Raw genomic sequence first — 15,614 nt, forward strand, 5'->3', positions numbered from 1 at the left:
TATGGGGCTGGCGAGTTTATTCGCTTACTTGTGCGTCTCCTTAYCTGTTCATAGTTTTTATTGTTATTATTATTTATTTCGCCAATACTTCGATTCTCCCTTGTTTTAACARGTCTGGTCATGAGAACTATTAGGAGTAAGTTACATTCCTGTGCGCATAAACCACTGGAGCAGTAGGGGATATTTGCCAAAAAAGTAAAAAATATAGATATATGTATTTAAAATACATTTTTTTAAACAAAACCCTGCCATGCGTATCAACGATTCCGTGTGTACAGATAGGAAATAACACACGCACTCAGGTATTACATCCAAACTGCGTGCGCAGAGGAACGCGCATACAGAGACATCAGCAAACACACCTGACAAATACTTGGAAACATTCAAATACACACTGAAGACAGGGGCTTTTCGAAATATTTTCCATTACTGCAAGTCAGTGACTTAAAACACTGATGTTATTTTAGTTTGAGCTTTCCAAATATTTAAAAATAAAGCAGATGAAAATGTATCCCTTGACTTAMAACACGCATAAACAAAAACCCCTCACCTCTAAAAATACTGCACTCTTCTGAAAGGCTTGGTCTCTTATCTTTGCGATGTGGCTTTTTTTTTTTTTTAATTCGGATGTTAAAAGCTGGGGGTGGGGGGAACTAGTAACGAACAAAGTGGCCGTTTAGCGCTAAAATTTTGAGGGAGAAATCAAATCCTACCTGAACAGTGATCTGTAACTGTATCGAAAACACCTGACCAGCAAGAACAAGAACACGGACTTCTCCAACAATAAACATAAGGAATTATATAAATAAGTAAAACTACCCGGTATCCAGTCTGGCGAAACGCGTGCACTCTTCCCCAAAGACACTGCACTGTAAACGTCTACTTTACTGCTGTCCAGATGAGGTTTCTATCCACCGCAATATTTGTGTGAATTTGCTGCAAGGTGTTTTATGTCTCCCTTCATACACCGCTTTCTGTAAACTCTGCTTTTTCCCGAGGTCCCTCCATCCGCCGCTCTCCGAGCGGAGCCAGCGCGGAGACCACGTCCCGGCACCGGGCTGCGGGGCTCTCGGCAGGACACTGAATTTCATCAGCTTCCCTCCGTGCAGACAGTTTTCCCTAATGCCTCTCCAACGCTTCTGTTTATATCGTGTCCCCTTTTATGCAATACCCTCCTTTAAAAATCGATCTTTTCAGCAGCGGACGCGTTCAAAGGGAAGGCGAGCCGCGAGACAGATCTATTTGCAAAACTTTGTACAGCCAGCTCTATTTTTTTCCCTCCCTCTTCAGGCAAATTTTGGAAGACCACAACAAATGCCAGATGACAGAGCAAAATGAAAGTTTGACTCTGCATTGTTTATTGTGCCCTTGCAAGCTAAAGCTACTACTATTTCTGTGCGTGGAGATTTTTTTCCCCTTCCTCTGACGAGCCCTTGGGTAGTGGCAATAATGCTGTTTAATTTAAAAATCGCGACGAAAAGACCCTCTCTCGGGTTGTCCCGAGTTTACTGATGGGACTCGAGAGACTGTTTTACTGGGTCTCGCTGGCTTAGACACTCTTCTGTTTAACAGTCCTCCAACACATTAATATTAAGGATAATGTTAAATCGCCTCAAATGCACTCAAAAGAGTATGCCTTCATATATAAATATCTATGGATCACGTTTACTAAGCCAGTCATGGAATCGATTACACACAGTCCCAATAAAGTGGGATTTGCAAGGCTGTATATTTTTTTACACACCCACGCAGACAAACACACACGTATAGAAAGTGTATCTGGCACAGTTAGATACGCATGCTATTTATTTGCGGATACATCTATCTATGTATCTAACGGGCTACACTATCAGTATATAAACAGTAGCTTAAGACCACATATACTTTTAATGGGATAGTGTGGGTGTTCTGGATATATTCGCCTCAAAGTGCACGTAATAAACAAGAAACCTCTAGAAAGAGGGGAAGGCGTTGCAAAAATTGCAACAGGACAAAGCTGCTCCTTTAATTAAAAGTAATAATAACGAAATCGCCCAGCGAACTGCTCGAAACGAGATTAGCTTTTGGCCAAGTGGTTGCAACCAGCGTTTGCCTGGAAAGCTTCCAGCGGCCTGAAATTGGAATTAACGATCCCACTGTTCTGGTTAAGAAAGAAGCCAGAAGAAACAATTTCTTCTGGCCGCAGCCGCCCAGGGAGGGCTCCCACCCGGCCCCGCAGCCCCCGGCCGCCGCCAGCCCCGCGGGAGCGGCGCCGCCGCGCAGCCCCCCGCGGAGGGAGCCGCGGCCCGTGGGCGAGCGCGCACAAAGGCCGTGAGCGAACCCGCGGCCGCGACGCTGGGGACAGAGCAAGTGTTTGCACCTTGTGTGCGTGTGCAGACACGCGCAGACACGCCGCTGCGGACGCGCACTTGCGGCACCTCCCCACGCGTGTCTCCAGGCACGCAGCCGGGTGCACGCGTACGGGAAAGCCTCCCCACGAGCACCCGCAGAAACGAGGACAGGTTCAGACACACAGACACAAAGAGGGACGCGGAGCGCGTGGGTCGCCTTCCTCCCGGGAAGAGGAGGCTCCGCTCTCCATCGCTTCAGCCCGTCTCTTACCTTCCAGCCTTTGTTATGATCATCTCGGTCCCCACTTCGTGAAATTTCAGCCACAGCTCCCGCTCGTGCAAAAACACTTTTATGCCCTCCATGCCCTGCAAAGGAGGAAGGCAAAGCATCGGCTCCCGAGCTCCCCGCAGCCGGGCGAGCGGCCCCCGCGCGGGGTCCAGGGCTCGGGCGATTCCCGGAGAAAACCCGCTGTTTTCCCAGAGGTTTTGCAAAGCGGGGTAGGGAAGGGGGTTGCAGGCCGGAGCCTCCCATGCCGAGCCGAGGGGGCTCTGATGTAGGATCCGGAGGCCTCGGGCCTCCCTAGGAGGGAAGGGGCAGGGGCCACCCGGCGGGTCCTGGGCCCACTCCAGCCCCCACGGTCCCCAGCCCGGCTCGCCGCTGGGAGAAACACCCCTCTGCTTCGGGCCAGATCCTCAGCTGGTTTCAGGAGCCAGCTACAGGAGGTTTACACCCCTCTGATGCATGATTTACACCCGCCGACTCTCCTACTTTTGTAGGATGTAGGAACAAATGGGTCCCACGCACACGCGTTAATGTAGGTGATCGCCGCTGCCCGTGTACTATAATTTTATTAACCCCCCCAGCCCGCACCCCAGAAGTGGCTGATCTCCTAGCGGGACCGTGTCGGCGGTTATTATGCAGGGGAAGTCCTGTCACGACACAGTCCTGACAACAGCGCAGCTAGCACCTGCATTCTTCGAAACCTCCCCAAACAGCACCCGCAATAGCAAAGCCACCTCTGCTCTCCGCAAAACACAAAACATGTTTCCCCCCGCAGCCCCCGACCAAACGTCCAGCTAAAATCCCCCCTCCCAAATGCATCGTGGCTCGCTTTCCAAATCCGCACGGCTCCCCCGGTTCGGCTGCCTGCCCACGCCACGCGCGAAAACACCGGCACACGCTGCGCCTCGGCCGCCGTGGGCATGCCCACGCCTACACGGACACCCGCGGGGGCTCTCCCTAGCACCGGCACCCGGCCTGGATTTTCCTCCTGAATATTTATCTGCGTGGAAATAAGCGGGGCTCTGCGGGGAGGCTTCCCCCGCGGCGCCCCCCGCTCCGCAGCCGCGGAAAAGCCGCGCTCCGCTCCCGCGCCGCTGCCGGCGGCTGCTCCGAGCTGCGGAGCGCCGCGACCGGAGCCGGGCTGCGAGCGGCGGCGGACGAGCCGCGCTGCCCCCCGGCGCCCTGGCCTGCTTCCCTCGGCAGCGGCGGGGTCAGCTGCCAGCCGCGGCCGGAGGCTGCGGCGTGGGAGCCCACGCGTGCCCCCAAGGAACACGCAAGACCGCGGGGACGACTGTGCGGCTGGAAACTGGGGGAGACCCGCACCCCCGGGGGGCTGGGAGAGCGGCTGCGCCGCGCCGCGAGCGKGGCCGCCCGTGTGCCCGGGCCTGTGCGGAGGTGCCCACGCGTGACAGCGGCGCGCCGTTGCGGTCGGGCCGCTCCGCGTGTGCGGGGCTGTGGGGGGCTGTACGCGCGAGCGGCTTTGTAAATATTTGTGTGTGCCCGTGGGTACAGCGCGTATACATGTTTAGATGTTATATAGACACGCGCGGGCGTTCATAACGGTGGAGGTAAATATATATATATGTACGCGAATGTGGTTGTGTGTGTTTGAACGCGTTTGCGCATAGCAGTGCGGACGCCCGTGTTTGTACATGCGGGTGGAAATGCGCTGCGGAAATGTGCGCCTATCTCCGGTATTTTGAGTGCGTGCATTTCCACGCACCCCAATAGACATGCATACAGCATTTACCAGCRCGTTGAGGACTGAACACCACCACGGATAATATTAAAGCAGGAATAGGACTACAGCTTTGATAAACAGGTAAGAGTTTTCAGTCCCGTGGGGCCTARAATGACTCATCCCTGCCCAGAGCAGGAGCAGAGACACAGCTGAGCAGTTATTGGGGGAAAAAAATCCAGAGAAGGGGAAAAAAAAAGAGCGAGGGGGAGAGAAGAAGGAGCGTATTCGTGCCCAGGTCCTTACCTGCTGGGTGAAGGCCGCCTGGGGAGAGGTGGGGGACTTGCTGGTGGCCCCCAGTTGAGTGTCCTGCTTGCTTTCAGCCTGCAGCTCTTTGGACTCCGAGTCAGCCGGCGTGGTCGGGAGCCCAAAGCCTTCCTCGGTATCCGCCATGTTACGAGCTTCCTTCGCCGAATCCCCCGCTGCAGGCACACATCGGGGAGAGAGCAGAGATAAGAGACACATAAGTCAAAGCTGACGTTTAATAAAATATATATACACATATGCACAGAGAGAGAAGGAGCGCTGGATGCGGCTGCTGAGGCAGCCTGTCCGACAAACCCTCTCTGCCCGCGACTCACTTCCAGCTGCCTGGGGAGGGAGCAAGGCCCTTTAACTTTCGGTGAGGGAGAAATAAAGACTTTTATTTATTATCGCGGCCCGCAAGGGATGATAGGATTTGGGGTGGGGGAGGGGAGAGGGGAGGCGGTATTATTAAACGCATCTTTTGCAAAAGGTAAACAGCATATTTCGGCTGCCCGCCCGGGAGGCCGTGAGCTAGGTCTGTCTGGCAGGACGGGGGGAGGTGGGCGCTGGGGTGCTGGGCTGGGGCAGCCTGGTCGTGGACGGAGCAACTCATCACACAACTGCCTTTTTTCGGTGCAGCGTCCGGGGCGGACGGCACAGCCTTCCCTGAGCCTTGACCGCTTCCAGAGCCGCGGGCCRGGACCGGGCTCGCTGCAGCCGAGGTGGCTTAAAACATCCCCATTCCTGCGAGGGAGGTGGGAACTTTCACCTCCCAGTTTCGAACAGGCAAATGCTACTGACACGTGGTGCAGGTTATATAATCTCATTTTCAAAGAAAATTAAACTTCTCGCTGGCGACTTGCACCCCCGCGAAGCGCGACATTTCTGCAAGAGAAGCGTTTTCTCTCCCCCCCCCCCCCCCAGTTGGAAGTTGCATGTAAAGCAGCGTTGGATGGACGAGACGATTAAAAAAAAAAAAAAGTGCAAATAAATCAGTCAGTCGAGATACTGTGCAAGGTAACATGCAGCACGGGTGTGTGAGCGTGGTTTGCACTGGGGCTGAAGTGAACTGAGCCATAACATTAGAGTAAAACTGCACTAGCCGAGAAAATAAGCTTAAAAATACAGCGCGGGGCTTACATCTAATGCAAGTAACAACAGTGAGTTTTGAAGACACTATTTTAATGTAGTTTTACAAGCTCTTTAGCCTATCGGGAATAGTAAAAGTTTCCGAACAGCAAAATACGATAAAAGCAATTGAATTATCTGTTAGTTTTTTTGTTCTTAAGCAGTTTAGAGTTTTAGTAGCTTAAAAAAGAATCTTTCTTGCATGTTTCAAAGAAGGGGATTCATTTTTGAAAGGCCAACCATATGGAGACAATATTGTTTTTAAGTACTTGAGAATGTTCTGAAATGAGCTCTCCCTTATCCCTGCAGCAACATTTAAAAGCCATTCTTAAAAAAAAAAAAAAAGGCAATTCTCCTTTAAATGTAGAGGAAAAACCGGGAGCGGAAAGGAGGGGAAAGAAAACCGTCTTCCCTGCGAGTGGTGGGCAAGATATACATATATGTGTATATAACTGAAAAGGACAAAAAGCGAAGGGACACCAGCTCCGCACCTCCGCAGCTAAAGATCGTAGAAAGCGAGGGCCTGGCTGCCCGCTCCGCCCCGGCGCAGCCGCTCCGTCCCCGCGGCCCCGGGAAGGGCCGCAGCCCGCGCACACGCCGCGGGCGCGGGGGGCACGCACGCAGCCACGCCGAGACCGAGACCATTTAAGGCTTTCTCTCCCCCTCCTCATCTTTTCCTGGGCTGTTGTTTTTATTTATCTCCCCCCCCCCCAACACACAGCTTCGGAAGTGCTGGCTATCCATTTTTCATCGATTTCCCTCCGGCTTGGATCTATTATTCATCCCGAGCTGGCAAAGTTAGGGGGAGGGTGCGGGAAAAGGCACGTTTATTAAAACAAAGAGGGACCCAGATATGGCAGCGCAGGGGAGAATGTCTCCAGCGAGCTTCCGAGACGCGCTCCACACGTCGGGGGCCGAGACATAATTAAGCAGATAAAAAAAAAGGGGGGGGGGGCTTGAGACGGCAAAAAAATAACCCAACAACTAAGAGCAACCGGCGATCCGTGGCTTCTAATTTTTTCCCCTTTAAAGAGCTTCTGAGAAGAAATGGAGCTTGACAGAACCAGGCCGCGATGGCTGTATGAAAAATGCATCTTGCGCTGCTAAAGTAGCACCAAGTGGGTTTGCAAGGAAGAGAGAGAGAGAGAGAAAAAAAAAGCCCTCTCCTTTTGTTCCAGCCTGCGCCTGGGCTCGCCCCGCATGCCCCGGCCCCCAGCGCCGCGCACAGCCGCGGGAGCGCAGGGAGCTGGGGAGAGCAGCCCCCCGCGCCCCCGCTTCTCCGCTGCTCTCGAGGCCTTGCCGTTCCTCGGCAAAGACAATATGTGGATAACAATGACCCCAGCCAKCCACTTTCGCTCTCCCTCGGTCACACACACACACACACGCACATATTACAGACACCGACGGACATACATGGCAATGGAAGAGCTGTTACCTTGCTTGTTGAATTCCATGCAATCAATGCATCTCCATATATATGTGTATGTGTATATTTTCCCCCTTTGCAATGGAAATTACAATGGGATCAGGCTTCTCGTGTGCATATTTCCTTTTATTTATTTATTTGCAGATCAGCATGTGAAAACCCAGCCTGGAAGAAAAAAATCTATCCAATGCAAGCCTGCTTGCCTGCTTCTCCCTCTCTCTCTCTCTCTCTCCTGCTCTCTCCAAACACTTCCAGGTTGTCAGACGCACTRGAAAGGATCCTGAGACCAAGATAAAGCCCCCACCCCCAACCCTTTCTCAGCCTGATCTGGAAGATACAGTTTTCCCCACCCCACTCTTCCTACTCCCCCCTCCTAAAAAAAAGACAGAGAGAGAGAGAGGGAGGGAGGGAGGAAGAGGACGAAAGAGAGGAAAAAGAAAACAGCACCCCCTTAAAAAAAAAGAGTTTCGGGCTGACAGCAGCCGCTCCTCCAGGCAGGTTTGCAGCGGGCCGCCGCCGCCGCCGTGGCTGCGCGGAGCCGGGCGCGTTGCGCGGCGCGGCGCGGAGCGCGCTGCGGTGACGTGGGCTCGTCCGGCTCCGCTCACCAAGTGCCGGGACCCACCGCCCAACCAGCTGGGATCCTGCTCCGGAGAGACTCGCTCTCGCACAGCCCTGCCTCCCCACCCCCTCCGCCCCCAAACCTCCTTTTCCAGCGTATTTTTCTGGCCGGCAAACGAGAACAAGACACAAAGACCATCAAATTCACCAGCAACTCCCCCCCCCCCTTACCTCCTTCCCCGCTCCCTCCCTCTTCCATCTATCTCTCCCAACCAAAGAGAAAATTCAGCGCCTGGGAATATCCCCCCCCCTCCTCCCGCACGCCACCTTTAAATAAATCGCTGGCTTCCCCAACCTCACACCACCCACGACCCCCCCAGCCGCTCCTGCCCTCAAAGGCAGCCCGGAGGTGTGTTTAAACCAAACTCCATCTACATTTGTTAATACTCTCGGAGGCCTTGGGGAGGGGGAGGGGAAGAAGAGATCCCCTGACCCAAACGGACTCGGCTAATCGGTATAACCTGCAAAAAGACGCCTGGGGATGAAACACGGCGGAATGGGACTGAAACACAGTGAAGGTGGACGCTGGTGTGTGTGTGTGCGTGTGTGTTTGTGGCTGTCGTCCCTGTCGTCCCTGTTGTCGTAACAGCAGAGGCAACAGAGAACCTTCATCCACCGCCCCAGCCCCACTCCATCCTCTTCCTCACCCCCTTGGACCGCTTCTCCACCCCCACCCCCCCCGACCCCAACCACCACCTTCGCCGCCAGCCAGCGGGAATGCTCGCCCCATTCCCCGGCGAGAGCAAAGATATACAAAGCTCCGAGCCTCTGCTATATTCAAATAATCAAGCCGTCAGCGAGGAGCAGGGATGTGGGTTTATCTGCATCTTCCTTCTCTCCCTCTCCCTCTCTTTTTAATGTATTATTTTGAGGGTAAAGTTGAATAGGTCAGCGCAGGGTAAACAGCCTCCCTGTCGCATTCTGCAGTCTGAAGAGAACCAGATTGGCGAGGCGGATTTTTGATAAGACTTGGAATAAATGGCATGGTTTAGATCTGCTCTGCCCACCCTCCTCCTCTTCCCCCCCACTCTCTTCTTGCCCTCCCCCCCCCCAATCCCTTCTCCCTTTTCTGCCTCTCGGTCATTTCTTTCGCATTTCACGGAAGTTTCGGCAAATCAGCTATTGCTCAGAGCTCTCGCAGGGCAGAGCGATAACACTGGAGCCCTCTGAAAGTTTGAGGTGAGGAGAAAACACTTGGGCGAAATGTCTGTGTGGGTGAGTGTCTATTTTGGGGAGGGGGGGGGACGGGGTGCGTGTGTGGGTGTAGTTTGGCGTCTCCTAAACCCTCTTCGTGTGCACGCTAGCGCAACAGCTACTTGAGAAGAAACAGGGACCTGTAAACGGTTGCAAATAATAACAATAAAATAGCTGCACTTGTAACCACAGAGAATAAGCCAGAGAATGCTACTTAAACAAACAGAACAAAGCTTGTCCCATATTTCATTATTTTTCGAGGGAAACGAGACGTGGAGCCCTTCCAAACACAAACAAACGAGCGAGCAAATCGTGCGTTTCTTCCCCCGCGGATAAGGCGAGCGCTGTCGGAAGCAGCCCGATCTGTGGCCTTGGGGCGAGTGTGCGTGCGGCGCGTCTTGCGAACCCCTTTGCGATCGCACGGTGCGGCTCTGAGAGGTGTGAGCTGAAAAAGCAGCCGATGGCAGGGCTGCCGCGGCTGGGAGTTCGCCCTTCCCCCGGGGTTTCTCCGTGAAAGTTCCCAGCCGAGGGGGCAGAAACGCAGGCTCCTGCCCTCCGCTTCTCCGCAGCCTAAACCCCTGCCCAAAACTGCACGCGTGCTCGGAGGGGAAGGCTCGCCCCGCTGTTATTCGGCTTGCCCGAGAGGAGATTTTTAAAGCACAGGTCAGATAATAATAATAATAAACAAAAGCGCAGAGGTAAAAGCTTGCTCCCGGCTGATAGCGAGAGAGAACATTAACCTTCCCTCCCCTCGCCAGAAAGAAAGGCAAAAGTGAAAATCTCCAAGTTGCCACAGCGAACGTTAAACACGGCTACTGCCCACTGCTTCAGAAAGCTCTGCTGTTGCAAAGGAAGTACTCACCTCTTCAATTCCAAACTAGCTCCCAGACGCCTTGAAGACAAGCTGAAAACGATGCRAATAAACCGAATTTATTCCCGTCTGCAGGTTGGGGGGGGGGGGTGAACAAGGAGGAAAAAAAAAAAAGCTGGGAAAAGGACCCCAAGTCCAGGCTCTCTAGGACTGTATATGTCAAGGCGAAGGAGCCTTCCAGCTAGAAACCGATTTGTGGTCTCAGACAAATTAAATATTACTGTTTATTACCAGCCATACTCCAATAAAATAAAGAGAGTTCAAGGCGATAGCTGCTATCTCACGAGCTTTGCTCCTATAGGACACAGAGACGTCACCAGCCACGCAACTGGCCTATTCTGTCATGGTTGACTGCAGCAGTAATGGAAGGTTAATTTGTATTTTTCTCCTCTTTTTGAGCCCTATCAGTGAGATTCCTGCTTTTTTTGCAAAGAAATCATACAGTGCAATGCAAAATACTGCTAGGCTGACTGTACTTGTGTGTGCACGCTTATATATATATATATATATATATAGGTGTGTGTGCGTGTGTACATACAGATACACACATACATATATTAACACACTAAGATACACAAAGCATGCACATATATATGTACATATATGCGCGCGTGGAGGAGTCTATATTATATGTGAATCTGTATCACACAAGAAGGCATAGAGTCACTGGAAATTCCAGGAAAATCCCGCTCTTTCTTGGAATGAAAAAGCGGGAAATTAGTAGAAAAGCTCCCTGTTCACCAAGATCAGCCCAATTAATCCAAGTGTACCGGCATTATCCAGCTTAATTTTTTTTTTTAAATATGCTATTAGAATGAACAGGAAACTTGTCAAATGAATGTTCAGGCGCCTCTTGGAAGCAAGCACGCCGGGCTATATATAGCAAACGATAACCTGGTTATTTGCACAGATTCAAGTGTGCTTCGGGAACCAATTATTTGCTCTGATAAAAAAAAAAAAAGTAGTAAATCGAGGCAATTATTTGCTAAATCAAATTGACAAGGGAAAAAAAACCCCAATCCCTCCAGCTCCAGCGAGTGCCTGCAGATGAGCAGCCCGGCGCCTTTCCCTGCCTTTCCCCGCATTTCCCATTTCTCTCCCACCCGCTCCCTCAACCTGGAGTGATTTTGCGATGCGCTCGCGACGCGGCCGCATAAAGATCCCGCAAAAGATGCTAAAACGTTGTTTCCTCCAACAGCAGGAGAGAGGAGGAGGAGAAAGAGGGAGAGAGAAGATCGAGAGCAACACTAAGGAAGAGCGAGAAGTTGCTGCAGGATCTGGACACTGCCAAGATGGTAAGTGTTCACAGCCGGGGACCCCCCAGCCCTGCTCCGGCCGAAGGGGGCCTCAGCGCAGCCTTGCCCTCCCCACGGGGGCTYTCCGGTGTGTATTTCCCTGGTTTTCACCCCTTTTTCCCCAGGCTGCTCCCGGCTCCGTTCCCAGCACTGCAGATAAACCCGGCTGAACTGCCTGCCCCCTCCTCCAAAAGCCAGGCCCTGCCGAAAAGCCCCAGCCCCGCGGAAAGCGGCGTCGGGGAGGACGGGCAGCAACCCCCGACGGCTGAAGCCCGGCCGCGCTGCCCAGCTCGGGGCACCCCAGGACCCCTCCGGGGGCTCAGCCCCTGCTCAAAAATAACCGCCATGCGGGGAAAATTCACCGCTAGCGTGAGGATACTCGCTGCACTTTGCAACGCCTTTTCCTTCTACCTGCGGGGAGCCAGGCTAGCATTTACTGCCCAGAGGTGCTAGCGCTGGTTAAGCAGAATAAATCCCGCAGACTTACTCCAAAACGAAAAATAAGTCTCTTCCTGCACGCCAGATCCCCCCATATGTGTCCTGTCAACTCCCCCGGCCCCAGGCAGCGGGGACGGGGGGCATTGCCGTCACCCCTTCCCAGCTCCAAAACAGCCAGCCTGCTCCGAGCCTGGGCTGGGAACCATCTGCTTTCCGCCTTTAACCGGAGCCCCAAACCGCCCTGCTTAAACAAGTTGGACACTTATGGTCGTTCGGATTTTGGGCCGGCAAACACAGCCCAGTATGGGTAAAATCCAAGCAACACGAGCGATACTATACATGGGCATATATATATATATATTTATATGAATGTATATAAGTAAGCATGCACATATGAGTGCGGGTGCACATACACGCACAGTTTGCAAATATACACGTACTCACGATGTCTTTTCCTTGCTAAAGCGTGTACACGTATTTTATATGTGCAGACTGAATACGTAACACGCGTGAGTGTACAGGCGTATAGGTATGTGTGAATGTGCATGTCTGTTTATATGTGGGTGTATATACACAGTCACACATATACACACACATCACAAATAATGTATGTGGGGATATCCGCAGATAATTAAATCGTTATGTACGCTCGCACAACAGCATTTATACGAGTGCACGCCAGCCATGCCCCATCGGTTATACACARGCATGAATATTTACATTCTCATATATATTTTATACACACCTTTTGGGTGCGCACAAGTATCAGCCTGGCTACCCGCTCCGCACAGTTCAGCGGGACCGTTCCCGGCCATCGGTCCSTTGAGGGTGTCCAGCTCTGCGGCTGTGCGCTCCCAAAACGCGGTGCGAGTGCATCAGCGTGTGCGCGCCGCCTCTGCGGCTTTCCTCGCCTGCACAGCAGGATCTCGGGGTCTGCAGACMCGCAGGCACAGGCACCTTGGGCACTCACCTATAGGGGTGTGTGTGAGGGGGGGTATATCTGGGAGGGGGGGTCTTGAGCCCTGGCAGCACCTTTCGCTCCCTGTTCCCAGCTCCTCGCCGCTTTCAGGAGCGCAGGATCAGGCCCCGGCAGCCCGGGCCGGCCGCCCTGCCCGGGGGCCGCAGGCAGCGGGAAGCCCCTGCTTTTGGGGGCCGCATGGCTAGAGACCCGCCTGCAAACTTGGGAGGGYGGCGGTCGCCCTCGATATTTCTCCATCCCAGCTTTACCTTGGAGGAAGGGGGGGATCGCAAGGGTGCTGGCATGGAGTGGGGTCGARATGTCAGCAGCAAGAAATAGTGTCTAGTATGAATTCACTCCCCCCACGACACACGCACACCCTTTAAAATCACTTCTTGCTACGTCTTTACGAAATCGAAATGCGTCTGCATTTCGCCCACAATCTGCTGCTCCTAGTAACAGCACTGCACGGGGAAACAGGGCAGCGCGCATCTGCCCGGCTGGGAGTTTATAAGAAAGAAATGCTTCGGCATTTTTGGCTTTCTAACTACCATTTCTTGCAGAGACTATATCTCTTTCCGACCCCCATAGCAGGAGTATTCTAGGGTTTTTTTGTTCTTTTTTTCTCTCCTTCATTTTTAGACAATTAACTTCCCCTCTCATCCTCTCTGACCAGTTCACCTTTTATTTCTAACTCTCTCTTTTTAGCCGCATACCTCTTCGGTAAAATACGCACCTGGAAGAAAAGAAGTATTTTAAATAATCATCATCTCTGGAAGCATTTTGGTCCATTCACTTTTCTAAATTGCCGGGGCAGTGACTCACTACATTGCTTTGAGGGTTTATCAGAATGATGTTTATGTCGAAGTTACGCCAGTATAGTTCGCGTAGTGTCAGTCTTTCCATTGCAAAACTCTATTTTAGTAGTCTAGAATTTGTGTGATTAGAAGACCCTTCCGGGGTAGATACCTGGGTCGAACTTTTAATTTAATGTAATTTTTTTAGTTACAGGTGAGCAGAGCTTTTCTTTTAAAGTTTGTGGTTTCGGGTCCTTTCCCCGTTCTTCTCAAGATTTTTTTTTWAAAAAAGCTTGCAATTAGAAAGCATTTTTTCCCCTTTCAGCCCATTAATTTCCCAGGCGAACTCGAGGCTTTGAAATAGTGACGAAAATGAAAAAATAAACAGACGGGCAAACGCAGGCGGGCTGAAAAGCCCCGCGTTGTGCAGGCACGGTGCTATCGCTCACGGCGGCTGCGCACATGCGTAGAGCGGCCGCGGGGCTCGCCGCTCTCCCACGCGTGGCCCGTGGCGTCGCCGCTCCTGGCCCGGGCGCGGCCGCGCAGCTCTGCCCCTCGCAGGGCCACGGGCTCCGGGTCTAACCCGCGGGGCCGCCGCAGCCACCGGGAGCGCGGGGGGCTCCTGGGGTCCCGTTTTTGTCGCCGGCAGGTCCCAGACGGGCACCAGGGAGGGGAGCAAGGAGGGACCCGTCGACCAGCGCCAGGCGAGCACCATCCCTGGAGCAAGAGGCACCTATTTTTCTCTCCTCTCTCTGCCCCCAAAAGCCCCCCTCCGCCCGGGATGAAATGCAGCAGGGAGCGGCCCGGAGAGCCCCCCCGGGAGAGCCGCGCTCGGCCCTCTTTTCCCTGGGCACTGTGCTGCCCAAGGCAAGGAGAAATTAGGCTGCACTTCGTGTTTTTCCCCTTCCAGGAGCGACTTTTTGTGCTGGTTTCAGGGTCCCTATAGGATCCCCCTCCCCGCCCCAATCAATGCCTAATGCTCCCGCGGGAGAAAGGCACGTTATTGATGCCAGAATAGAAACGCTAATCTGCTATTGCCAAACAGGGTGTCAATCAGGGCTTTATCTCGGGCCGAAGGAGAAAATAAAAGCAGATAAGGCCTCCTCTCCAGCCCTGGGAAGAAAGCTGAAGGGGCAAGAGGGGGAAAGTCTTCAGTGCCCTGTGTCTTTGCCTGAAAGTGATCTTGCAATGACCTTGAAAGGGGGAATTGGTGGGGGGGGGGGGAGAAGGACCCAAACCCAAACGGCTTGAATCAGGCACTGAAAAACGCTGCCCAAGCGACACCTGTGATTTTTCTTTTCCCTCCTTTCCTATAACACGAGTCGGGACCGGCCCTTAATCCCACTTGCTGTCCGGCTATTTCGGAGAGACAAGCACTTAGCGCAGGGAGGGAACAGCGAAGGTCACTCGCACCGCTCCGTCATCCCGGCAAACCGCGCCGCTTGCTTTCTTCCTCCCTTTCTTTCCAACTAATTTTTCTTTCTCTTTCCTCCTTCCCAATCAATCTTTCCCCCTTTCTTCCTTTTTCCGTTTTCGCCCCTTCCTTGCCCCCGTTCCCTTTCTTTCCCCTGCCCTAAATAACGCGGAGCGAAAGCGCAGACAAGCCTGTCCAATCTGCTATGACTGTATCCTTTATATTAACAGGATACCCACGAATTTCGGGCGCCGAAACTCGGACGGCGTGTGCTCAGCCAGCCCCCCTTCCAGCCCCAGAGTAAGGACAGCAGATAGAAACGAAGAGTAACCTGGGTTTGTGCAAAAGCATCCTAAGAAAAACAAAAACAAAAAAACCCTTTGTCCTCACAGTTAAAATACAGATATATTACGCAAACAACTTCTGAGATTTTTTGCTGATGTTGTCTTCGACAAATATTAATTGCATTAAAAAAAAAAAAGGAGAGGGAGAGAAGGAAAAAAAGGGGCCTTTCCCCCCAGAGAGAGCCTTTATGCAAGTGGAGGATGAGGACTGGGAAACGCCGCTGCGGATGGGCCCTGGGTGCGCTGCGCGGCCGCGGAGGCAGAGCGCCCGCGGGCACGGCCGGCTCCCTTGCTGCCGCGCAAGGGAAATCCATTGCAAACGGGCAGGGACACTCTGGTGTGCGGGAAGAACCGATAATATTTGCAATCAAAGCACCTCGGCTTTACCCTGCTAGTTGTGTTTAGGTGTCCCCAGCTCATGCATTTCAGGTAGCTGTGCCGGGGAGCTTTCCTGCGCTGAGACAGGTCGGCTCGGGAGCGGGACTGAGAATTTGGGTGCAAATAAATGCTCGTGTTGGCACTCGGTTTGGTGAA

The 15,614-nt window shown here is 53.0% G+C and overlaps 1 protein-coding gene across 2 annotated transcripts in view; it reads right to left on the reverse strand.

The window, feature by feature from the left end:
- The window catches only part of TBX5 (T-box 5), a 40,406-nt gene extending 33,212 nt beyond the window's left edge, over window positions 1-7,194 (reverse strand). The window contains exons 1-3 of one of the 2 annotated variants that reach the window (XM_026075196.1): window positions 7,161-7,194; window positions 4,598-4,773; window positions 2,602-2,696 (exon numbers count right to left, since the gene is read on the reverse strand). In XM_026075196.1, coding sequence (XP_025930981.1) covers window positions 2,602-2,696; window positions 4,598-4,773; window positions 7,161-7,179 — 290 coding nt within the window. In that variant the 5' untranslated portion in view covers window positions 7,180-7,194. Of the gene's footprint in view, window positions 1-2,601; window positions 2,697-4,597; window positions 4,847-7,160 lie in introns of those variants that run through there. The other variant, XM_026075195.1, reaches the window with a different exon arrangement.
- Between the last annotated feature and the right edge of the window lie 8,420 nt (window positions 7,195-15,614).

Source organism: Apteryx rowi, unplaced genomic scaffold, assembly GCF_003343035.1.
Source record: "Apteryx rowi isolate R43461 unplaced genomic scaffold, aptRow1 scaffold_40, whole genome shotgun sequence".
Taxonomy (NCBI): domain Eukaryota; kingdom Metazoa; phylum Chordata; class Aves; order Apterygiformes; family Apterygidae; genus Apteryx; species Apteryx rowi.